The 26838-nt window shown below is 46.0% G+C and overlaps 1 protein-coding gene across 1 annotated transcript in view; it reads right to left on the bottom strand.

The window, feature by feature from the left end:
* The window catches only part of IGF2R (insulin like growth factor 2 receptor), a 1757136-nt gene that overhangs the window by 1471163 nt on the left and 259135 nt on the right, over positions 1-26838 (bottom strand). The window contains exon 8 of the mRNA XM_086927157.1: positions 4925-5078. Within this exon, the coding sequence (XP_086783283.1) occupies positions 4925-5078 (154 nt within the window). The remainder of the gene's footprint in view (positions 1-4924; positions 5079-26838) is intronic.

The following is a 26838-nucleotide window of genomic DNA, read 5'->3' as shown; positions in this document are numbered from 1 at the left end:
GGTCCTTCAGAGTCTTTGAAGGTAAGTCCGTGTCCACTAACAGACCTCTGAAGTGCGGAGTCCCCCAGGGCTCCTCTCTAAGCCCCGCACTTTTTAATTTGCACATGAGGCCACTGGCTGAGGTCGTCCGTCCATTTGGGGTCAAGATCATCTCTTATGCGGACGACACACAGCTGGTGGTCTCACTGGCGCAGGAAGCCAACCTGCCTGCACCAGGTGGGCTTAGAGAATGCCTAGAAGAGGTGAAGATCTGGATGTCCTTATCTTCCCTCAAATTGAATGGGGACAAAAAGGAGCTGATGCTCCTAGGCCCCCCAGATCTCTGCCTTCCCGCCTCTCTGTGGCCGCCCGGTCTGGGCCTCCCTCCAACCCCCAAAAACAATATCAAGAGCCTCGGAGTCTGGTTGGACAGATCCCTGTCTTTTAACATTCAGGCCACAAAACTTTCAGCCACCTGTTTCGGCATCATGAGGATGTTAAAGAAAATCTTACCCCTCCTCCCCATGGAAGCCAAATAGGTGGCCATACAGGGGTTAATACAGTCACGCCTTGACTTCAACAATGTGCTCTACCTCGGCGCCCCGCAGTATACTCTGCGCAGGCTCCAGACTGTGCAGAATTGCGCGGCACGCATACTGCTCGATCTCCCTCGCAGACAATCAGTGAGGGCCGGGCTGGTCAGCCTTCACTGGCTACCGGTGCGCCAGAGAGTTCTGTTCAAGGCAATGTGTATAGCCCATCAGGCCTTCTGGGACACAGGTCCTTGGATTACCCGTGACCTAATCACCCATTACACTCCCAGCAGAAGCCTCCGCTCCAGTCAGACCTTCCTAGCAATGGCCCCTAGAATAAAAAGGTCCATATCTGGTGGCAGGACGTTTTCCCATAATGCATCTAGGACTTGGAACACCCTCCCACTGCATCTCAGAGCCAACCTCAATCTCTCTGCGTTTCGCAAACAGCTAAAAACCTTCCTTTTTAACCTACCCAATTAACCTTAACCTAGCCTCCCTTACAGGCTCTCTCGTTGGTTCTGGTTCTCTCTTAGCGATTGGACGCCTCCGGGCAGCAATTCACGCTGTATATAAATCCACATCCTACGCATTATGAAAACAGATACCTCCTCATTGACACTGATCTGTGGTCTAGCAAAATATCTGGGGTGGGCCTGGTTACTTAGACTAAAGGCGGCAGGCTCCTAAATGGAGGATTTGGGACGAATGACTGACCTGACTTAATATTACAATGCAGGGGGCAACAAGAGGGTGTTGCCTCCCGATTATATGAAATGGTGATTAATACTCCTGTATGAAATTATTTTAAATTGTATATTTTATGCTGATTTTATTGGACTTAATGGACTAACCTTTTGATATGTGCACTGTGCTCCTTTTTAACTGTGGTTTTAACTGTTGCTATATATTTGTATTTCCCAATGCTTTTATGATAATCTATTTATCGAATAAAGCTTATTGTATCGATTAACTTGCCCGTGTAATCTCCAGTACATAGGGATGACCAGTAGGAAAATAAAACTCAGGATCTGCGAGCACAGGAGCAACATCAGGTGCAAAAAGTCCACGACTAAATTAACTGAGCATTTTCTCACATCTGGTCATACCCCTGACGATCTGAGATGGACCATTATTGGAACAAATCACCCCTGGCAACAATCTGAACCAGCGCTTGTTCGAAAAGGATCAAAGATGGATATATAGGCTTTCCTCGCACAAAACTGGTCTTAACGACAATATACCTTGGAATTCCATCATGGGATAATTGCCCCTCTGCAAATGAACCCTACCAAGGGGCTTTCCCAGTATACTGTCCTGACTCTCTCTTTATCTATAATTTGACACTAGGTACTGGACGCCTGAATGAATCCGATTCTTGATACACTGACAGCACGAAGCACTGCAGCTGCCGCTGGTACCCTTGGCATCTGTAACAGCGAAATAGATTGATTGTTACCACTAACATTTTTTCGATTTCTGTTCAAGACACTCCGTTTTTGTTCCCGCCCCATCCCCCCTTTAACGTTCAATGGATCCCATTTACATTTGGGATCACTGACAATACGCCAGCTGCCCGGATCGCATTGAAAATCCAAACCCACAACTCGCCGTAAAAACTTTATTAAAGACAGACAGCTAGTTCAAGTAGCGTTACCATGACTACGGACGGCTTTGATGCCGTGTTACTTGAAAGTAGACACTATTGGCTGCCTGTTCCCTGTGTGGCCCATTCCTATTGGCTGCTTAGTCCCACGTGGCCCGACTCCGGAAGTCGAGTATTCGCGTTAATAACAGAGCACTAGCGGATTGCGGGTCACTACCTGAGGGGCTCCATGCAGGTTACCAAGTAGGTTAATATACCTCTAGGACACAGCCACAAGTAAATTCTTTGTTGTGTTTTGTCAGGGCTTAGCGACGAACCACGAACGATTACGGCTCTCAGGCCTGATTCTACTCCCGGTCTCCTTACCAATTAGATTACGTGAGTGGTCCGCCATTGGAACTGGGACGCCCATGAAGCAAATAATTTCTCTAATCTGAGTAAGCCTATCTCTAAGGAGACGTAAATGCATATGAGTGTGTACAGTTCATTGACTACACTTTGAGAGGACCCGATCTGCACGCATATATGTATTTGTTTATCGCGAAATGGATTAAGGTGGTTTTAAGGTGTTTAACTATAATTGAGTCGGACACTATACTGCCCCGACACGTGATCAATGGTCCATTCACGTCCCTCATCACCTTGCAATAGTTCATATCACGTATATGAATGGGATGTATCCTATGTTTTTAGAGACACACATGCACAGTTTGGTAGAATACGCAACTAGTGTGGGTCACATGATCACGCACTGCCCACCATGACTTTGACACCCCTGGCTGGCTGTCACCTTCGTACATGTATGTGTGTCGTTTGTTTGACAAATTGTTTGTCCTGTATTATTGTGGTCCCAACCCCCTTTCCTTCAACTTTTATATTTCAGGTTTTTTTCCAGAACCAGGATGAAGATCGCTTTACTTTTTGTATGAACCACAATTTTATGGTTCTTGCTTACACATTGATCTAGGGCAGGGCACATCTTAGCGTGTGTGTACCACCCAGATCTTTTACTTTGGTCCTGATGAAAACCGATAATAATAAAATGGTTGAAACATGTAGACCTATATTCTAATCACATAATACATGCGCCCTTTTGTAATACACAACACGTCGCTAACACCGCAGCCTACCTAATTAGACAAAGGTGTTACATATCTTTTTACCTAGTGTCCAATCACTCCGGAATAAAATCCAGGAGCGAGTAGCATTGGATACTTTTTAAATCACTTATTTAAAACATTTCACTGCACATATAAAAAAAAGAAAAAAATACCCGCTCCACTGTAATCAGGTGTCGAAGCACACCCTGTTGGCACTCGGCCCTCGGGGTGGGACCCCGATGATGAAGCATGTCACCAACCAGGTTGGTGAGTCAGGGGTCTTCTTAAGGACTACTGCTGTCCTTGGCTGGCTGGGCACTACGTGCACCACAATATAGTTCCGAGGCTCATCTACTACGGCCTCACGGGGGTACTCCTCCATTTGTTTTTTAACGGTTATTGACACCTCAGCTAGCCAACAGGTTCTGTTAGACATATCCTCTGGCCTATATATAGACTGCCCTACTTCCAATGCAAAGCCAAAGAGATTTAAAAAAAGATTGCTTGTGCCATAACATTTCAAACAAAGAAAATAAAAAGCTCCAAAACTATATCAAGTTTGAAAACTATTACTTTTTGTTTGTATTTTACTTTTTTAGACCTCTAGATTACCCAGTTATAGAAAACACAATTCTAAATTTCTTGAGAAAAGGAATAGAGAGGGTTTCTGCTGTTGCCTTTCAACAGTTCATACTAGGTTGTTTCCGGTGCCGCCAGTAGGTAATCACTGTAGAGCGAATCCTAGTGGCTACAAAAGATGCAACCTCCACTATTTGGTGACTCAGGAACACAAACAAATTGTTTAGAAGGCAAATAAATACCACCCCTTTCCAGGTATATTGGTAACAGAAGATTGGGTATCACTCGAAGTTGCCAGAGGATAGGGTGCTGTGAATCCTTTATATCATTTACAATCCCTACTTCGCTCACTGACATCAGGGTAGCCTCCAACTCTGTCCTCTATGCCATTTACTAAAAAAAATTTTTACAAAGTTTTTTTCCATCTGTGTCCGATGGGCTGAGTCAGCACACATCCTGTATATACATTGTCAATAGTAAGTTCAAAGAAATGCTGTTCGCAACAAGTATATTGGTGTAAAGCATTGAGAAAACCAATTGTTTTGGTAATATATGTAGATATATATTTATACCCACGCCCATACACACACACACACATATACAAATATACACACACACACACAATACAGCCAAGCTTGAATGTAGCAGTCAAATATAAGAAACCTTGAATTGGGAAATAAACCATTGATGGATATCTTCGAATGAATTATCAAATTCTTACTCCTACTCCTACAGATATCAATCACTATAAATATATGTGAAATCCAGAGGCTGTTTTACCGGACACACAGGATTGTTAAACTCATTCTCTATTTAATGAAGTAGAAACCGGCTCAGTTAGTATTATTTTTCTTGTGGTACTGATAACTCAAAATGTAAAACTACTTCATGGAGCAACACCCAACCCAAACAACGAACAATAAAACAAGATCTTCTAGTTTAATTGTTCATTGTTTAGCTTGGCTGTATGGAAAAAGGACACCTGCACAATATGGATCACGTTATCTTTAAGCAAATAAGGTTTTTCTTCTAGTAAAGACTTCATTTAACTACAACACTTCAGATATCAATCATACAAAAATTACCATCTTTTTTCATAAGACTAGCACATATCAGAAGGAATTTACCTCTTAGTGGAGAGAGATCTATTGAGATGTCGTGCTGGTTGCTGTTTAGAACACATTGATTAGTTTGCAGATAATCTCTGTGACAGGCATATTCTGTTACCCATTCAATTTCATATTGGCAATTTGTCTTGGCAATCAGTTTTGGTGCTGTTTTCTGAAAGCATAGAAGCAAACCGGATTACACCACTGCTGAAGAAACAGACTTAACAAGGGCAAATACTGATTAACAAAATAAGGTTCAAAAAATAGTACGTGGATAAAGCTGAACTCAGGACAATGTTTTGACAGTCCAGTATAATGGCTCTGGAAATGCAAATAACAACAAGCAAGTAATGGATCAATGGGCAAGCACCAGTCAGGTTTAGACCTAGTAGGAAAAAGTACTAACAAAGAACTTGTAGAGCTAAAGAAGAGGATCCTCAACAGAGGTATCAGAATTGAGCCTATCCTTAGACAGGACTCTCACCACATGTTTTGAAATTTTAGAGTAATTCAGATTGAGGTTCTTTTTTGATGGCCAAAATGATAAAGAAAAAAGAAAATTACACTATACTCAACACAGACTTTAAAAAGAAATCTTCTTTTCAGTCACCCAAACATACCATTCCGGATCTATGACGTTACAACGCGTTATTTTACAACGCAGACCGTTACAACGCAGTTTTTACAACGCAGGTACCATTACAATGCATGCCATTACAACGCATGTCATTACATAGCAGATACTATTACAACGCATGCCATTACATCGTAAGTATAGGTAAGTATATATTTTTTTTAAAAATGTAATAAAGTTAATTTAATTAATTTAAATTAATAAATATAATTTAAACATTTTAAATACATTAATTAATTTAATTTAATTATAGTAATTTAATTATTATTAAAATTGTTATTAATTTAATATATTTAATATAATATAATAAATGAAATATAATGAATTTATAAATAGTAAATAATATAATGTAATTTATTACAATAAAAATAATTTAAATAAAATTAAAATACTTAATATAACGTAATTTAATACAATTAAAGAAATGTAATTAATTTAATTATAATAAATAAAATAAATAAAAAAAAGTAATTAATTTAATTTAAGTAATGTAATTCAATTAATTTTTTTAATTGTAAATATTCTAATTAATTTAATTAAATTAATTTAATTAATTTAATTTTTTAAGTCGTAATACCCCTGTACCCCAAAAACCAAACCCAGCCCTAAAACCTAAAAATACCCCTGTACCCCAAAAACCAAACACACCCTAAAACCTAAAAATACCCCTGTACCCCAAAAACCAAACCCAGCCCTAAAACCTAGAAATACCCCTGTACCCCAAAAACCAAACCCAGCCCTAAAACCTAAAAATACCCCAAAATTACTTAAATTAATATTTTATTTTATTTTTAATATTAATTAAAATAATAAAATAATGTAAAATAAAATTAAATAAAAATAATATACTTACCTATACTTACGATGTAATGGCATGCGTTGTAATAGTATCTGCTATGTAATGACATGCGTTGTAATGGCATGCATTGTAATGGTATTTGCGTTGTAAAAGTTGCGATGTAATGGTAGTGCGTTGTAAAAGTGGCGTTGTAACGGTGCAATACCACCATTCCTCCGTAGGGGGTCACATTTAAACAATGAGCACCAAAAGACTTACCAAACAACTGAATCACAACCTACACATACCCTTAAAAGTATATCCAAGGAAGAAAGGCGAGCCCTTGAGAAACCAACAAATAATTACATTGGTTAGAAAACCAGCAAAGGCGAGATATTGTGATAAAAACTAAGGAAGCATTGCAGGCAGAATGCCTCATACTCCTTGCTGATGAGCAGAGTTACAAAAAAAGACATCACAATCCTACTAATAATATCATTAGATTTATAAAATCCATGGTAACTGAGTCAGAAGTGAATGCTGGATCACCAAACAGGTAGGAGACTTCCTAATGATGAACAATCTTATAAGACCATATTTTTATACACTGCCAAAAATACTAAAGGTTAGACAACCTCCTCTTGGCACATCCACTGGGGCTGGGATTGGGTCCACCTTAGAACCAATGTCAAAGTTCTGTGAATGCTTTTTAAGACCAGTATGTAAGACAATACGGTTCTATCTCCAGTGCATTAAAGATGCACTTAATGGACTTATCTTTTCATCCAAATATAGAGATTCTGATGAGTAAGCGTATGGGCCTCTATACAAGTATCCCGCAAGAAGCAACACTACAAGTAATCAAGAGGCATTTAGACAAAGCAAAATAGGATTACATCACACCTACACTGTTTATAATTCAAAGTGCAAAAATGAAATTAACTGCAAACATTGTTTCTAGTGCTTTAACAATATATACCATCAAATAGGAGGAACTTCATTAGGAAAGAACATTACTCTGAATCTTTCCTGCCAATATGTAAACTTGAAGATGCACTATAGATGACATCCAACTAATTTGAACTGGTAGTGATTTGTAGACAAGAGTTTTAGTGCCCGATTTAGATCTCAGCAGACAGGTTACTACGACACAACAGTGACGGATATCCCATCTGCCAAATTATAAATCCCATAGGTTATAATCAGCTTACTGATCAGTCCTGACAAAGGACTACTGAGGGCTGAAGTAAACAAACCATTAGACCTGGACACACTCTTGAGGTTCAATAGCCGCCATTCTAGTTCGCGCGGAGAAACATTTGAGATCAGAGACACAAAGCATACTGGGTGTGCAACCATAGGCTTATCCGAGGCTCACACAGCATTCCAGAAAGTAGGAAACCTTGAGGTACATCAAAAGGGAGTGTGGGCATAACAGGAATGATGCATCTTGGTTCTAGCACAAGAGGCAAGTAGACCAGTAGAGGCCATAAAAGGAACACCAATGGCACTGAGGCCCATACACGGTAATGGAGGTGTATAAAAAAATAAAGGACATAATGAGATTTAAGGAATGAAGCCCACATATGTTGATATGTTAGTGATGCACAAGGGTCATCAAGAGTAGGTCACACAAGTTTATTTTTCTATTTTTGATTCATCATTATTGGACACTGGTACAAAATGATCATTTTCAGCAAATAAAAAAATCCAAAATATAATGAAGGACATGAAAGAGAAACCTAAAATAGACCACACCCCCAGATAGAACACACAACACTTGAGTTCTTCAAAAACAAAGCAATACAGTTCTTTGTCTTAGTCTGAAACAAAGATCCAACAATTAATACTAATCAATGGGGTGCACACAACATTGACATTATACAAGTATATAGTGATAGATTGTGCCATAACAAAAAAACAGTTGATGAGGTATAGCTCAAGCTCTGCTTTACTTTCAATAACTAGAATAGCACAAATCCTCTAGGTGCCATTTTCTAGTATCTTTAAAAATATATATTTCAATGGTTATTTCAGTCAACAATAAAAGAAAGTACAGAGAGCTAACAGAAAATATACTATGGGGCATAATTAGAATGGGGAACGTTATTCTTTACTAAACACAAACATGTAGTGCTCTGGTCTCCTAAATGCAATTATTTCATTCAGACAAAGTTTTCTAATAAACTTAATCAATCTGGTGATTGGCTGGAAAGTACCTCAGAGAGAATAGGCAATCGTCAAGTCATTTCTCTTTAAGGATGTTAAAGTGCTACGTAGATTAAATGTCACATACAACATATTTTTTATTTCTGTTTTTTAATCATAGCACTTATTCGACTGGTTAGGAGGCATACAAACGAACAAATTAATGCTACCAAGATTCCTTCTTTGCATCTCAAATGGGTTAGGCCTATTCCAGAGGTTTTCTAGTACCAGATTGCAAGGAAAGACAATTGAATATCTAGCATAAATCATACGCGGGCTGCTTCAATCCCATGAATGAAAGACAATCCTTTTGATCTGCGCATATTTTCATAGCATGAAATGGCACTGAGCTCTTGTCAGCTTATTACTGCTAAAGCCCTGATTGTGAGTGGTGGAAATGCACTCACAGAGAACACCAGGTGAAATTCTGCCAGCGGTAATTCCTTATGTCACGGGGGGTTGGAAACAGACTTCCTTTTCATGCAGCAGGGCAGGGGCTGCGGACAGATGCACCACTTGATGCCCTGAAGAAGCATGGGAGAGCAGACAATGCCCCACTCCCCCAATACAGGCTGAACCCTGTTAAGAAGCCCGACCTCCCACCCAACCAGCCGCACCCACACTATTCCTCCAGATGATACGTTCTGTCTGTTCAGAGAAGGAGGTGGAAAAGCTCGAGATTTTCTCCCCGGAATAAGGGAAAACCGCATGGAAAATGACACAATCTCCTGATCCGTGAGGTTGTTACCCATTTGACGAAGAAAACTCAAACTCATACATGCTGGCTTTTGGTGCTGGAATACTAGCCAGATTTGCCATACCAAACCTCGGCACACACGTAGTTCTAGCCAAAAACTTTCAATGAAGTGGACAACATCTTTGTCCACTTTACTGAAAGTCAATAAGCAGAGAGCATCTATACAGGCCAGTTACAGTAACTAAATCAGCGAAATGTATTAAGAGATTCACAGAGCTGTATATCTGTTAGAACAACTGATTTCCGTCAAGTACTGCTGTTTTGAGACTCAGCAAGATAAACTAGAATTGTAGTGGCTACTGACTAGCTTTTTTAATATAACCTGTGGCTTGCTGGACCACTTTGTAGTAACTTCAGCATTCTTGTCCTGATTTGGCACGGTCATGAAAAGGTTGTAATAAATTTATCACCAACATGTTAAATCAAGTGACTGTTTCATAAGCACATGGAGTATATTAGGGCAGACCTTTGTTTTCATGCAAATCCCTATGATCGGAAGGAGAAGACTCTCCTATAGTTATGGGCGTGTACCCCTACCCTGAATGCACCAACTGTAATGAAGTCTGGATCCATAATCCTGAATTTTATTGTCATGGGCGTACATGGATTGGGCATGTATGCCATGACAAACGATTGCACGCGACACGGATTGCAGTCTTTTTGGAAAGGAAGTGCCCAAAGCGCTACCGTCATAGTAGTGAAAGGCTACTGCCTTTAACTGGAGCTAAGCGGCACAAGAGTGAGGGGGTGGCAGCATACTGTATAGTGGTCAGTACTAGTGAAGAGGGCCTCGTTACCTGCGTCACTGAAGTGAGGCCTACAGGTGAGCTCATTTAAAGTTCTGCAGCTACATTGGTAGTGTGTGAAGTGCTGTACAGTACGAGTGATATGCATGTGCTGGGTAAATGTGTCTTGTGAATGATAAAATAATGGGATAATGCTGTACTGTGCAGTGTGTTAATGCTACATGCATGTGCTCTGTCTACCTGGACCTGTGAGTGGCACAATACAAGGAAGAACCTGGGTTTTATTTTGGGAGACCACCCCTGGGCTGAATGGAGAAACACGAGGGAGAAGATACAGGAATCCCCCCAGATCGGTTTGGGTATTGCTTCACTCCTGTAGGCTGATGGGACACACTGGAGGAAGGGAGAGCCAGGCTCTTTGTGCACTTTAAATTTTGAACTTTGAATCAGAGGTCACTGGGAAGGGGCCTGGGCAGATCTCAGGAAAGAGAGGAGACTGATAAGATAATCATAAAGAGTAGAACAGAGGCTCTTGGGTACCCTTTTGATACACATATCACATCTAGGTGTGAAGCACAAGTTACTACTTGTGTAACGATATATCTGTAAGAGACATTAGTTAGTGATAGATTCCTTACCTTAGAATATCCCCAGGCGTCAGACTGGATCCGGAAATTTTTGCGTAGCAGTACCCTTACGCGTCGGTAGGCGTCGTCTGCGGCTCCGCGTCCGTCATCGGCGCCGTGATGACGTCGTCGGAGTACTTAGACACCGCCTCCGGGTGCTGACGCCAGTTCTTAGCCACAGCTTTTCCGCGCCAGAAGCGCTGAGCCATGTTAAAAACCAACACTGGTGCCATTGAAACTAGGGCCCTGAAAGGGGATGACCTTAACCCTAGATATTGGTTCGCAGAACGGGGAGGATGGGTGGGTCGGTAAGGAATCTATCACTAACTAATGTCTCTTACAGATATATCGTTGCACAAGTAGTAACTTGTGCATCTGAAAGAGACACGTTAGTGATAGCTTCCTTACCTTAGAATAGATACCCCAGCAATACCAACCCCGGTGGTGGGTCTGCGAACCAATAATCACACCAGAAAGTCCTGGAGGACGGAACGGCCAAAGAAGCCATCCCTCCAGACTTGACAGTCCAGGCAATAGTGTCTTGCAAACGTGTGCAGCGAGGCCCACGTAGCTGCCTGGCAAATGTCCTGCAAGGGCACTACCCGGCCCAGGGCAGTAGTTGTCGCCGTGGCTCGGGTGGAGTGAGCCCGCAATCCAACAGGGGGCTCCTTTCTAGCCAAGGAGTAGCATGCCTGGATACACAAGATGATCCATCGGGAGATGGTCCTCTTGGGTACCGCCTTTTCCTTCTTCGCGCCCACGTAACCAACAAAGAGTTGGTCATCCACCCGGAACTGGCGTGTGCGATCCAAGTAGAATGAGAGCGCACATTTTGGGTCCAGACGGTGGAGCCGCTCTTCCTCTTTAGAGGGGTGCGGTGGCTGGAAGAAGGTTGGCAAAGTGATGGACTGCCCAATGTGGAAGGCTGTGACAACCTTGGGCAGGAAAGATGGCTTAGTGCGTAACACAACCTTGTCCGGATGGACAGAAAGGAAAGGAGGAGTACAAGAGAGGGCCTGTAGCTCACTCACTCTCCTGGCAGAGGTGATGGCAACCAGGAAAGCAGTCTTCAGATAAGAAGGCGGAGAGGACAGTTGTGAAGTGGCTCAAAAGGAGCGCACATAATAAATGTAAGTACAAGGTTCAAGTCCCACTGAGGCATCACTAACGGAACAGGTGGAAATGTGTGTGTGATGCCTTTTAGGAATCGATTTACAATAGCAAAGATGGTTGATCAGGCAGCCTCAAGAAGGCTGAAAGGGCAGAAAGATATCCCATGATAGTGCCCAGAGCAGAGCCCTGCTGGGCAAGAGAAAAAAGGAATAGAAGAACCTCAGAAAGAGGGGCAGAGAGAGGATCCACAGCCTTTGATTGTGCACCATGCCACAAATCCGTTCCACCTGCAGGCGTATACCGTCTTTGTGGAGGGACGCCTGGTTGCCAGAATGATGTTACAGACTTCAGGAGGCTAGTCAAATGGCCTCAACTGTCGCCGCTCAATCTCCAAGCATGAAGGTGGAGACTGGACAGGTTCAGGTGGAGGACCGTCCCCATCTGCTGCGACAGAAGGTCCTCCTGAAGAGGCAGATGAACCGGGGGATCGACTGACATACTGAGTAGCTCGGGATACCAGTACCTTCATGCCCAGTCCGGGGCCACGAGGATGACTTGGGCCCGGTCGCGCTTGATCTTCTTCAGCACTCTGGGCAGAAGTGGTATAGGCGGAAAGGCGTACAACAGACCGCAACTCCACTCGCGACGAAAAGCGTCTCCGAGCGAGTGCTGCCTTGGAATTTCCAAAGCGCAGACCTGATGACATTGCGCGTTCTCTTCGGTGGCGAATAGATCTAACCAAGGCTCTCCCCACTGCAGAAAGAGACCTTGCGCCACGTCAGAGTTCAGACGCCATTTGTGATCCATCATGCACCGGCGGCTGAGTTCGTCCGCCCTGGCGTTCAGAGAACCTGCCAGGTGTTGAACCACCAGGGTCACGCCATGATGTTCCAGCCATTGCCAGAGGCGCAGAGCCTCCTGGCAGAGGGTCCACAACCCCATCCCGCCCTGTTTGTTGCAGTACCACATGGCGGTGGTGTTTTCCGTGAACACCTACACTACACTCCCTCGGACAGAGGGGAGGAATGCCTTCAGTGCTAGACCGCAGCTCCAAAAGGTTGATATGGAGCCGGGACTCCGCTGGAGACCAGAGGCCTCTGATCTCCGCCTCTCCCATGTGGCCTCCCCAGCCCTGGAGGGAAGCGTCCTTCACGACTACGTGCTCCGGTTGGGGAAGGGAGAGGGATCTGCCGCTGACCCAATCGCGGTCTGTGAGCCACCACTGCAGCTGTCTCGCAGTGCCCTCCGAGATCAGGACGTGGTCGGACAGGTTGCCCTGATGCTGGGCCCACTGAAACTTCAGGTCCCACTGCAGAGCCCACATCCGCCACATGGCGTGATGCACCAGAAGGATACAGGAGGCCATCAGCTCCAGAAGCCGCAGCGTCAACCTGACCGAGATCCGGGATAAAGGCGGAAAGAGTGGAATGAGAGCCTGAATATCCCGGACCCGCTGTTCGGGCGGATAAACCCGAAACTGCGCCGAGTCTAGAACCGCTCCGATGAAGAGGAGCTTCTGAGAGGGGCACAGGTGTGACTTCGGCACATTGATGGAGAACCCCAGCTGGTGCAGGAGATCCGCCGTAGTCTGGAGGTGGCTGACGACTATCTGAGGCGAGCCCGCCTTCAACAACCAGTCGTCGAGGTAGGGGAAGACTGAAACCCCTAGCCTGCGCAGATGAGCTGCGACCACCGCCATCAACTTTGTGAACACCCGTGGGGCGCTGGTAAGGCCGAAGGGGAGCACGGTATACTGAAAGTGCTCTTGGCCAACCGTGTACCGCAGGTAGCGCCGGTGGGCCGGCAGGACGGGGATGTGGAAATAAGCGTCCTGCAAGTCCAACGCTACCATCCAGTCTCCTGGGTCCAGGGCAGCTAGGACCTGAGCCAGTGTCAGCATTTTGAACTTCTCCTTCCGGAGGAAGCCGTTGACGTTCCTTAGGTCCAAGATAGGGCGTAGGCCCCCTTTGCCCTTCTTGGGTACCAGGGCGTAGGCCCCCTTTGCCCTTCTTGGGTACCAGAAAGTAGTGGGAGTAGCAACCACACCCTACTTCTGGCCCAGGAACGCGCTCGATGGCCCCCTTGGCCAAGAGGGCCATAACTTCCTCCTGCAGAAGTCGCAAATGATCCCCCGATACACTGTGGTTCTGCGGTGGCATGGCTGGAGGAGTCGCCTCGAAGCGGAGGGAGTAGCCCCTTCGGACGATCTGCAGCACCAACCTGTTTGACGTGACAGTGCGCCAGTGGGAGTGGTGATGGCGAACCCTGCCACCCACTGGCGTCACATGGGCCTGAAAGCACGGACTAGGAGGGTTTTGAGGCGGATGCTGCGGGGGAAGGTGTGGACTGACCTCGCTGTTGACCCCGACCGCTGCCACAGCGGTTTCCACGGCCGCCACCGCGTTGGGTATTACCCTGCGGAGCGTGGCTGGCAGCATGTGTGGGTGCACCCCTTCCGTGGCCCGAAAGGAGTGAAAGGCAGCCGATTGCTGGCGTGAGGCCGAGAGGCCCAAGGACTTGGCCGTAGCCCTGGAGTCCTTGAAACGCTCAAGCGTATGGTCTGCCTTGTCGCCAAAGAGGCGACGGCCATCGAACGGCATGTCCAGAAGTGTGTTCTGGACATTGGCCGAGAAGTTGGCGGACCTCAACTAGGCGTGGCGTCTTACCGCCACCGTCGTTGCCATCGCTCTAACCCAGTGAGTCGGTGGTATCCAGTCCACACCGGAAGGAATATCTGGCTGCATCCCGACCCTCCACAAGGGCTTGGCAGAGTTTGGCCCGTACCTCCAACGGACACTCTGGCAGCACTTCCGCGACCGTATCCCACAGAGTGGGTGTAGCGGCCCAAGCGGCATGCAGTGTTGGAAGACCGCAGTCCCAGACTAAGGGATGGGAAGATCTTTTTGCCATACTGCTCATACCTCTTGGATTTCCTGTCCGGCGGAGCCGACGGGAATGCGGTTTGGGAATTGGAGGCCTGGATGACACGGCTCTCGGGGGTGGGGTGGGTGGACAGGAAACATGGGTCACCCGGGGCAGGGTGGTAGCGTCTGGCCACGTTCCTAACTACGGGCGAACCCGTAGCGGGCTTGGACCAAGTGCCCAAAAGAACCTCAGTTAAGGCCTCGTTAAACGGCAGCAGAGGCTCGGCTGAGCAGGACTGCGGCTTAAGGACCTCAGTGAGGAGGTTAGTCCTCACAGCCGCGATGGGGAGCTCAAGGCCCAAGGCCTTGGCTGCCCTCATCAACACCACACTATAGGTTGCCCCCTCCTCCGTAGAAACGCTAGGAGAGGAGACAAAGCCAGTGTCAGGCGAAGTGTCTAAACCACAGGCTTCCCCAAGTTCACCTGCCCAGTCCTCATAAGACTGGCACTCGTGTGTCAGAGGGTCCTCAGACCCCTCCCAATCCTCCTCATCACCCATCACCTGGTACTCAGGTTCAGTAAAGGATGGGGCCGGTTCATGGAAAGTGAACTCCCCAAACGGCGTCTGAATCGGTGCCGAGCGGCGCCGTTCCGGCGCCGGAACCGGGTTGAGGTGACACCTGTGGGGTCAGCACCGGGGAGGTCGTTAAATCCACCGGCGGCGACCCGGATCCGGAACCGGATCCAGTGGGGTCCTGCGGTGCCGGGCCCTAAGGCGCCGCCGACGTCGGGCCGAAGCACCCGGCGGCGTAGGTGGCCGAAGCCCCCGACCAGCTAGGACCTCCATACGGGGCCGCTGGGCCTGAACACAGCACGCCTGGGCGGCATATGAGAGACTTACCGGAGACCATGACTGCAGCTTCAGCACCCACAAAACAGATGCGCTCAGAGACTCCAGTCATTCTCATCCTGCTGGTGCAGGTAAGACTGAGTTTGGGACTGACGGCCCTCAGGCAACTTGCTTGCCAGATAGCACTGAGGCAATGGAACATTTTTTACTTTAATTAAGATTCTGAGTGGGACTCTCAAGACTCGGACTACTAGTAGAGCTTAACCCGATTGTTGCCTATATAGTCAAAGAGGAATAACCATCATCACTAGCTTGAGGGGACTGGGACTCAGGTACCCGCCTATGAAACACTAGAGCCCTGAACTCCGGGGACTATGTTTATTGTTTGTGAATGTTGTATTTTACAATGTCAAATTTAAATAGTCCTTTTTTTCATGAAAGCAAGTATTTTACTGGACAATAATGTATTGCTTCTACTGAGTGTATTTTCAGTTGTGAGCCTTTGTTTATTTACCCCATATCTACTTCCACTCCTCTCCCCAAAGAAGCCTTGCACTGCTTGACCTATGCTACCACTGACAGTCAAGTACAGAAGGAGTACTTGGCCCAGTTGCTCAGGTTCCATAGTCGGTCAGTCCAGGCACATCAGGAATAACAGGCCTCAACCACCACGGTTGAGCCCAGTAACTTCTACTTAGTTTGTGGCCATCTGAACGAGGTTCTGGCAATTTTGTGTTCTTATTTCATACCCTATAAGTATTTGTTTTGTTGTTCTTGCTAAATGGTTGACCATGCTCCGTGTACACTCAACATGCCTTGGCTTTCAGTATGCTCAATCTATTCGAAGTCAATTAACATTCTCTTTTATTGCTGTAACTTTGGCTGTGGTATGTCTGTCATATGGTCTACAAGAAAACCTTCAATTGCAGGCATGGATGCCTAAAAACTAACACATGGATAAAAGGACTTGTCATTTACAATGCCAATAGCTCAAACTCTTGTAAATGCAAGACCAATTTCACTTCAAAGAAGCTGTCGCCATTGTCCCTGGCTGCTTGGAAAGTGAACGCGTGTATGGCGCGCTTAATGTTGCAGGAAATCATGTCATGCCTGCAGTAGGAGAAACTCATTAAAGAAAATAGTGCTTACAGAGACCAGTCCTCAAGTAAGGTTACAAATGAAGACAAGGAGGTACTAAGGAGGCAGTAACAAGCCTATTAACGAATCAGACGCCAGCATTTATGTAGAACAATGACACAAGCCAATAACAAATATGGGCGGAGAGTGGGTGACGCTTCAAGTTTATACTCTAATAAAGCATGCCTCGCAGAGCAGCGCATGAGCTGCCCAGACTCGACCTAAAAAGGCAAGAAAAGACTGTCACTTTGGTGTCTCATTTAATTGCGAAGTGAGGGTTTGGATGCAGAGGAGGAAAATGCACATGCAAATGTCTTATATCGGTATATTCAAAGTGCATTCATGAACCAACCTTGTGGTGTCTCATCCACTAGTTGTAGTTGTGTTACAGTATCTGTATAGTTCCTGGACAGGATTGAAGGGAATACTCTGGGGTCTAGAATGTCATACATGGAACACTGTGATTTGATTACAGGTGACAATTAAAAAAGTTGCTGGAGCCAGCTGGGGTTTTGTGAATATATCTCATAAACTTTCTCTTAAGCGGCCACCTGTAGCGTCTTTATTTCACCTTATAGATCATCTTGCAACGGCCTGAATTCAAAGCGTAAGCATATTTCAATGCCCTTATTATTTTTTTAAACAGTAGGAGTGCCACACTGCATTTAAATGTAGTATGCTATACACTGTTGTTGTGTTTCAAATGTGTGACGGTTTAAGATCTTGCATTTTATGCCACTTCCCAATTCGCTTTATCCCAGCAGTAAACATTTACTTTGAATTTCCCAGGGACAATGCTAGGAGTTCCAGCTCAGAGACGCATGGTTTTGATTGTGGTAAACTCGATTTGATTTTTTTACCTTGCTCCTATTTGATACCTTGCTCTTAACTGATGAGCATGTCCCTACATTCACTGGCGGAAAAGTGTGTGCTGTGCCTGGAGCATGCGCAGTGTGACCAATTTTTCTTTATTCTTTTACCTCTTCACTCCCTATCACCTATTATCAGGAGAAAAAAGCAAGTAAAAGATGCAGAATTGATAATGAGTAATCAAGTCCAAATACAGAGAACACACATTTATTGGGCTCTGCCCACAAATTATTTTGTGTACTTTAGCTCAAGTGAGGTGTGAAAAAACATCCTATTTGATTCACACAATCAGGATTGGTATAATATTACATATCGAAACACATTTTCAGCTTTTCTTTTCTGAATAGGTCTTACTGGGCTGTTAAGTTGCTGCCTCAGGTAAAGTTGTTTTATATCATATGGACTTATAATTTATATCATACTAACTTATAGGTCCAAACTACACTAGCAGATCACCTTCTGCATGATCTCATGGAAGAATATCAATTTTATAATAAAATGGAGGAGACAATCTGGAGGAGCTGAGCCCCGCTGCGCATCTGGGCAGCGGCAGACTGCTGAGCTGGCTGTGGGGGCAGTGCACAGATCGGAGAGCTGCCTGAGGCTTTGGGGCAAGTCGGGAGCCTGAGCAGAGACCTCAGCGGAAACCAACGTAGAGGGCGGCGCACGAAAACTAGAGACCGCAGCTGGCCACAAGGGCCCTTGGGGGGCGAGACGGTGATGTGGAGCCCCGATCTGGGCCTGCCTGGAGGTAGGCTAGAGGAGCAATGTTAGCGAAGCAGTGGGATGCAGCGCCCTAGCAACCCTGTTTGGGTGTTTGTGACCCCGTCTGGTGCGAGCAGAGGCCGCACTGGGCAAGGGCTGGTGCTACTGAAACGGGGCACTACCAACTGCCTCTGGCCCTCAGCCGATATCCCGCAGGAGGCTTGGATTGCAGGAGCTGAAGGAGAGGACTCAGAGTCATACCCAGACTCGAATGCTTCTAAAAGTTCAAGCTTTGAGATGCTCAAGGTCACACCGGGCACGGTGGACGATATTATATAGGATTCTGAGTGTCAGAACGATGACCTTGAATTTAACTACGCGGCTGTTGGGATGTCTCGAGCACCCACCCTGAACAGTGTCCCAGCTGGATGAGGGCCTGGTCGCTGAGGGACTTCACGGCACACCCCAATATGCCACAGGACACAGGAGATTTTCCACGAATTGTATTGCGCATACGCATGGTTTGGGCGAGCAGTATGTTGCTGCTTGCCCTGGGGAGAGGGAGCTGGGCTAAAAGGTTTTCTTTTTTGGGGGAACGGAAATAGCAAGCCATGCAGCAACATATATGAACGTAGATGGGCCACGTTTAGAAGGGTAGACACGCCTATACGCCAGGGGCGGCCCCTCCATTAGGGCGGAGGAGGGTCGCCCCATTGCTTTCTCATAGTGCAAGAAGCAGAAACATAAAATGGTTTTTTAATACCATTTTATGTTTCGGCTTATGGCACTGCGAGAAAACAGAATGGTATGTCTGGTTGGGGGAGGGCGGGTGGGCGATCGGGGAGGAGTGGCTTGCCCAATGATGAGGACTCTGTTTGGTCGGCCCTCTGGAGCCGACCAAACCAAGTCAAATTCAGCTTTATTCGAGGTTCACTCATAAAAGCATTGAGATTTACATATATTTCAAGAATGCTAATTTAAAAATAAGGTTAAAATATAATTTACAAGACAGGTTAAAACACAGTCCAAAAGGTAAAATTCATCTCAATTGCTATTTACATAGGACTTATAAATCATGAGTACTCGTTTAATACATTGACTAACAAATCTAATGTTTCATTACAAACAAGGACGATCAACAGTCGGTATCTAAAAACTTTAATCTAACCACCCAAGCCCAACCTAAGTATTTGGCAGTAGCTACTGAAATCGAAGTTAAAGTGCTAGTGCGTATGATTCTTAGAGCTTCAGAACTGCTGGAAGTGCCTAAGGACTTACACAAAGGAGTTAGCCATGCTCGCCTTGGTGATTCATACGCCGGGCAGGCAAATAAAAAATGGCTAATAGTCTCTTTATGATCTCTGAATGCAGGGCAATTACTACTAGTTCGGTTGCCCCACCTACCGGTCAGAGACCTAAGTGGAAGGGAACCAGCTCTAAGTTGGAAAAAAAGCTTCCTATCCCCTGGATTGGCATTACATCCCAGTAGGGCTCTAGACGTGGAATAAGTTTTGCCTCTAGGAATCCTCCAGCCATAGTAGAGGAGTCTACACCGTTCCAGTTTCGGAGAGCCACCTTCTCCCAGTACATTTCCGATTTTTGAAGGAAATTGTGCGGTCTCCGGATTTTCCCATAACATTTACAGACCTAGGGCAACTAAGGTGTCTCTAAATTCATTCAGCCAACTTACTTTATGAAAAACATCAGATTTAATAATGTCCAGGAAACCTGCCGCATAATGAAGGAGCTCTGGAGTAGTCCAGAGCCTCCGCCAATATAGAATCGGACGGAGCCTTGCTAGATCCAGAATAGACTTCCTGCCAAGGTCATACCTTAAAGTAAGCAAGGGAGTACTCACGGGAAGTCCAGTGATGCCTCTGAAAAACTTGTTTTCCGATATTATCAAGGGCTTCAGTTTCTCATACCCCCAAAACTCAGTGCCAGTAGCGCAGAGCTGAGAGCCTTAGCCACGTACACCTGGAATAGGGGTTTTATTGGCTTAGTTAAGGATCTTTTGTGTTCCAAGTTAAGGGCTCGTGCAAGTTGCCTGTGCACCGCCAAATCTATGTGTTGTGTCCATTTGCTGTCCTTTGCCACAAGAATCCCTAAATACGTGAAAGCATTGACCACCTCTAGTGGATGCCCATTCATGATGATCTTGTTTTTAAAGCTACGATGGGGATTAAAAACCATGAGCTTGGTTTTGGCTACATTAACTTCCAGACCATAGTCCACACAAAATTTATCAAAAATAGATAGGGCATGCTGCAGTCCACTCAGGGTCTTTGATAAAATCAGAGTGTTGTCTGCAAACATTAGAATTGGTGTCTTAATGCCAGCCAAGGTAGGAGCATCAGTGTTTGCAGATGACATAAGCGTGACAACACCATTAATATATAACGTAAAAAGTGTGGGTGCCACCGAGCAGCCCTTACGAGCCCCTCGCTGCACCGGGAAGTCAGAGGTAACCAATCCCTGCCCTCCCCACTGAATCCTGGCAAAGTTTGCTTCGTGCAACCTCATCAATAGTGTTAACAGATCTAAGGGTAGGCCCAGATTTTTTAAGACTGCCCACAACCGAGATCTTGGGACTAGGTCAAAAGCAGCAAGTAGATCGACAAATGCCGCATTCAAACTGCCTTTGCCCAGCAACACAGTCTTCATTGCAGAAGGGTAAACCGGAAGACTTGGTCTATCGTGCTAGTAAACTTTCGAAACCCTGCCTGGAAGGGTGACAACGGTACAAAAAGGGGGTGGTGATGGACGGAGCATCTGAATCAATCAAACACTCCCACCCAGTCAAAAGATCTGGGTTTAATCCATCACCGTTCTTTAGCCCACTCTGCCACCCCAGTTCAGACATGGCTATATGCAAATCAGTCTGACCCTGTGCCTCATGGGAACAATCCAGCCCGAACTGCCAAGCCATGTCTTCCCTGGACCGGAAACAAGCTTCCAAGGACCGGTTTCTGGCATTCCAGACGTCTTCAGCCCGGCTTGCTTGAATCCAGTGCCAAAGTGAGCAAGGGACTCACTTCTGAGCATACCCTGCCACACTTATGGCGGCCAAAAGCGGTACAAAAGGAGGTGGTGATGGACGGAGCATCTGAATCAATCAAACACTCACACCCAGTCAAAAGATCTGGGTTTAATCCATCACCGTTCTTTAGCCCACTCTGCCACCCCAGTTCAGACATGGCTATATGCAAATTTGTCTGACCCTGTGCCTCATGGGAACAGTCCAGCCCGAACTGCCAAGCCATGTCTTCCCTGGAAGGGTGACAAGGCACTAGTCTCCTCAGCCCAATCAAGAATCCTATTCACAACCATCCTCCCCACCACCTTTTGGATAGTGTTGATAAGGCTTATGGGCCTATAGTTGTGAGGTTGCGATTTATCACCTTTCTTGAAAACTGGTATTATAACAGCTCCCTGCCATGAATCTGAAACTGGTGATCCCAAGGCCACAGCATTAGCAAGAAGCAAAATATACCTGCCCCAACGCTCTTTGTTCTTAAGAAAGACATCAGCAGGGACCCCATCTAGTCCTGGTGCTCTACCACTTGCCACTGTGCTAAGGGCCATTAGAACTTCATCAATATCAAAAAAGTTAACTTTGTAAAAAACTGGCCTAGGATCTACTAATGAACGGTCTAACTGATTACAGGCATATTGTGGTTTAAAATAATTCAACCAGTCCTCCTGCGAAACATTATTTTCAGGAGCTTCTGATAGGCCCCCCCTGCCCCACTTAACTTTGTTCCAGAATTTCCTGGAGTCTTTACTGTCACTAGCTTCCTTTAAGTCTTTCCAGTGCCGATCATCCCACAGCTTTTTGGCCCTTACTATGGACCTATTATACTCCGTTCTGGCAGTGCGAATGGCCTCCTTTAATAGCAGTGCCTAGGGCAAGTCTGGCGTTCCTACACTCAGTGTTATACCATTTTAGCGTTTTGGGGGTTGCAACACTATTCCTCCTTACTGGTTTCAGAAAATGATCCCTGATAACCGAAAACAGGGTTATCATGAAGTTTGGTTACTTCAATCAAACCATCTGCTAATGTATTCATTTCCTCAAGGGCCTGTATGGCTTTATCAGTCTCTTCCCCAATGTTATTCAAGGCCTCTTGATTCTCCATGACTTGCACCCATTTGAGCCTACAAAGATCATTTGAGAGGAGACTTGTAGGTAAGCGATCCACTATTAGATCCCTGTCTGCTGCTTCAGTATCCCACCATTTGTGGGTCACACACACAGAGGATTGTGGTCACTTTTGATTCATCCCCTAACCTCCATATCATCTACGAGTTGCCACAGCTTCATATTACATAAGACAGTCAATCCTACTGCTATATCTTCCATTGTCAAAAGTGTTAGCCCCGATCTTGTCACTTGGAGTTCTACCGTTTAGTGCCCTTATCCCTTTTCACAACAAATCGCATTTAGGCATATGACATCCTCAGTCCATCTAGTTACAGGTTTCAGATCTAATTTGGGTACACCCAATTGCCAGTCTTCCTCGTCCCCAGGATATTGGTTGTGGGCAACCAAGGGTTCAAAGGTTAGATTTAAGTTGCCATCTACAAGTATATTGTTATCTGCAGAATTCATTTCTAAGAGCGGATCCAAATCCGCTATAAACTTTAGACCTGCCACCCTTATTGCCCCTGGCATAAATATTATAAATGTCCAGCCATCCCCGGGAACCCAAATCGACTCTAATGAGCTGGATGTCATTACTTCTGGTAGATACCTCCTTAATCGTAAGTGCTAGACTCTGGCGGTCCCAAATAACCAGACCTTCCATCGGTCGGCCCTTCGGCCCTTTAATAGCCGGAACAAAATAGTTTAAATAAACCTCGGCAAAATGGGGTTCACACAGCCAGGTCTCCTGGAAGATGCATACATCAAAATCATTGTGTGTTAACCATTCCGGAGAATCCAGCCTGGAGCGCAAGCCTGCAATGTTCCACGAAATTAGCTTACCCCCACCCAGTCCATTACTATTACAAGAATGTAGGGATGCCACAGTAGCAGGGATTGAGGATTGTTCCGTCGCTATACCTACAGTTAGTTCATCGGTTGAATGGATTACTGAAAGCACCTCACTTTCCCCACTTGATCTTGTAAGCCCAACCCAAGGTTCAGCTACATCATCATATGTACTTCTAACCGGTGCAACTACCTTGGTCAATTCATCACTAGGGTCACCCCCTATGTTACTTGATGATCCTGAGGTCAGGCCTGGTATGAGTCAATCGTTGTTTTCAAGCCCAGAGTCATAACTCTCCACGTCGACTGTGCATGGAAAGAATGGACTTGAGGAAAAGAACACGCCTTTCTTAGTTGGATTCGTGAATGCGCTGGGGGGCTAAATCTGAACTCCAGGGCAAAAAGGTTGTCGGCAAGGGATGTTGAAATTAATGTTAGCTCGATTACGTCGAATTCATCGATAGAGGAACTTAATCTTATTGCCTTTGTTATGTCTTCCCTAATCACCGAGCGACACCCTCCAACGTGCCGCAACCAGTGAATTGCCTTATTAGTTAGGGAATCAACATTTTCTCTGTAGCTACTGGGCCCGACTAATTCGGGGACATTAGTCATGTAAATTTTATTAGGATTATAATCATCATTTTTTGAATACACATTCCCCCTCCAGCTAAAAGCATTATTATTTGGTACCACCGTTCTAGTGGGTGCCCTAGCTGTAGTGCTCCTTCCTCCTGTGTTAATAGGTTCAGGTTTCGGACCTTGTTTTACGCAAGTGTCCGTACTAGAGGGTGCCCTAAATGTAGTATTACTTCCACCTCAGACTGCAATTCCGGGTTTCTGGCCTTCATTTATGTTAGTGCCCACACTAGAGGATGTCTTAGGTGTAGTATTACTTCCTCCCGTAGTAATAGTTCGGGGTTTCTGACCATGTTTTATGTTTTGGCCTGTTGGCCTTCTCACTGCCACTGATGCCCAGTCATTAGGACCTTTGGGAGCTGGGTCAGAGCTTTCCCTAGCAGGTGAGACAGGTACCAAAATTGAGCCTCCACCATCACCACCTTGCGGACCTTCTTAGCTGGGCGGGGTCTCAGAGGGAAAGAGTTGTTAACACCTTGGCTGCTAAGGGTTTTCCCGCTGGGTGCTGGATTCCCACATTTACCATTGTTTGTGACAAGGTCAACTCGTCATAAGCACAGGGCAGGTAAAGCCCATGACGAGTTGACCTTGTCACTAGCATGGAAGTGGTTAATCCTAGTGGTGTCATTGATAGAAAGCGTGTTATTGTTGGAAGAGGTCCCCGACCCCCCCATTGAGGACACTATCAACCATGGAGGTAAGATTTGCAATCAGGGACTTCATTACCTCAATTTCATCATGCAAAAGGTACACCAAACTTGTCAGAGTACTAACTTCTTATAGTGCCATTTTCCCCCTCATAATATCAATGTCGGTCAATGAACTGGATAGTGAATTTGCCACAGTGGTAACACAAATCCCCGGTGTTTGTGGGACTTGAAAGACAGGGGGTTCATCGTGAACAGCAGCTAGTACCGCGTATCTGTTTGAGCATGATATTAAAGAAAGAGTCAGTTGAACCAATATCTGGAGGCCCATCCTGGCCCTCTTGTGAAGGAGCCGCACCCGTTAAGTTAGCCAAGCTGCTATCATCTGCAGTACTTTTCCTAATTGCTCTACGTTTAGCTTTAAACATATCTGGGATTACAGGTGTTTCACCCAAAGTTACCAGCCCAGATAGATCTATACTCTGCTCACTAGGTTAATTACCCTTACTAGAATCATGACTAGCCACAAGAATCTCCTCACAATCATCAACGAGGGTGCAAATTCGATTAATCAAGCAGTTAGAAGCAGCGTGATTAACCAGATTTTTAGTTTTTCTACTCTTCCGATGTTTCGGGGGGTTAAAAGAAGCCACCCCCCCCCCCTTCCATAGACTTCCGCTTCCCCATATCACTGTGGTATGCAAATTGGTTAGATCTAAAACTTCAGGTGAGTCCTTAAGAACAATTTAGTCTTAGTTCTACCTGAATAGGGATATCCACAGTCTTCACAGGAATGGTAGGAGCTTTCCCAGGTAGACGACCCCAATTGTCAAATGCAACAATGGCCACGCCAAGATGGAAAATTAAAGGGAGATGGCCCAGCCCAGCCCCGGACGGCCACAGACGGCCTGCCCTTTGCCCGGGCTTAGCCCGGGGCACTCCAGCACGCGTCCCGCAGGGCCGGAAGTAGTACTTGTTTAAATCACCCCCGGTGTCAAGGGGAGGGGCCGCTGCTCTGCTGGTGACCACTGTGCTCCTGGGTCCTGGTGCCGGTCAAACGCTGCGTCTCCCACAAAGCGGGAGGCGCGAGGTGTTCTTGAATGCTTCCGGTGTCAAGGGGGAGGGGGCCGCTGCTCTGCTGGTGACCACTGCGCTCCTGGGTCCTGGTGCCGGTCAAACGCTGCTCCTGTTCTCCTCAGTTCAACTTATTTCCCCACAAGACTCGAGCCTCTGGAGCTCGCAGGAAGCAGTCCCTGCCTTCAGACCTTGCCGGAACCAGCCCCCGCCTTCCGCAGCCGACCAAACCAGTCATGCGCACTCTGCATTCTCTCTATGTAGGCTGCATGCAGCCTACATAGAGAAAATGGCCTCCCTACAGGCGGCCAGCTGTGCGCCGTCTGCACCAATGAGAACACTGCCATTGCAGCGTTGTGATTGGCTTAGGGGAGGGGAGGGAGGATGCCTGCTTCCATTTCCTGCCAGAGGCAGGGGAGCAGGAAAGCAGCAGGATAACGCGGGCGCAGGACCCTACCAGGAACGGATGCGGCGCAGGATGTTTTTTAACGTAGCTTTAACTCTCTCCCCGCAAACCCCACCCACCCGCGAGTCATGCGAACCACGACTGATACATGCCAAGGGCGGGGATGGCGCTTTCCTAGTACTTCGCATGCACATGATTAGTACTCGGGGCTATCAAGTCTGACATGGAATGTCAAAGGTATGCATACCATGGCAAAGCAATAAAAGGTTTTCTCCTACCTACAGAGAAGAGGGACGTTTTTCGTGCCGTAGCAGGAAACACACCTCACTGATATGGAAGGGCTGGCATTGAGGAGGCGCTAGAGAGGTCAGGTGCACTTCACCACACACTCAGTCTATGCCAGGGAAGTACTTATATGGATACAAGCTGGGGTCCCCTTTCAATTTACAGACTCTGTAATAGACACAGAGGGCAGATATATTGCTGTGAGAGGTTGGTTAGAGGGTAAAGAGAACCCTGGTAAATGTATTCCCTCCGAATGTTGACCATAACATATTCATTGCGACACTATCACAACGCCTAGCCCCACTACTGACAGAAACAACACTAATTGGGGGGAGGCTTTAATTGCGTTACAGACACTCTAAAGGACCGCTCACACCCTACCTTACAGAACTACCAGACAACGCGCACGGCCAAAATGTTTGCTAACTGGCAGCAGCAGTGGGGGCTGATAGACACCTGGAGACACTTGAACCCACAAAGCCGGTATTAATCCTTTTTGTCAGGCCTCCACGAGGTTCATGTTAGACTAGATCTGTTGCTCTCCTCAGTAGATGTGCACAGCTTGGTCAACACAGCAGATAAGTTGACTGGTGGTGAGT

This window comes from Lissotriton vulgaris, chromosome 6, assembly GCF_964263255.1.
Source record: "Lissotriton vulgaris chromosome 6, aLisVul1.2, whole genome shotgun sequence".
NCBI lineage: Eukaryota > Metazoa > Chordata > Amphibia > Caudata > Salamandridae > Lissotriton > Lissotriton vulgaris.
This window is presented reverse-complemented; position numbering and strand designations above follow the sequence as displayed.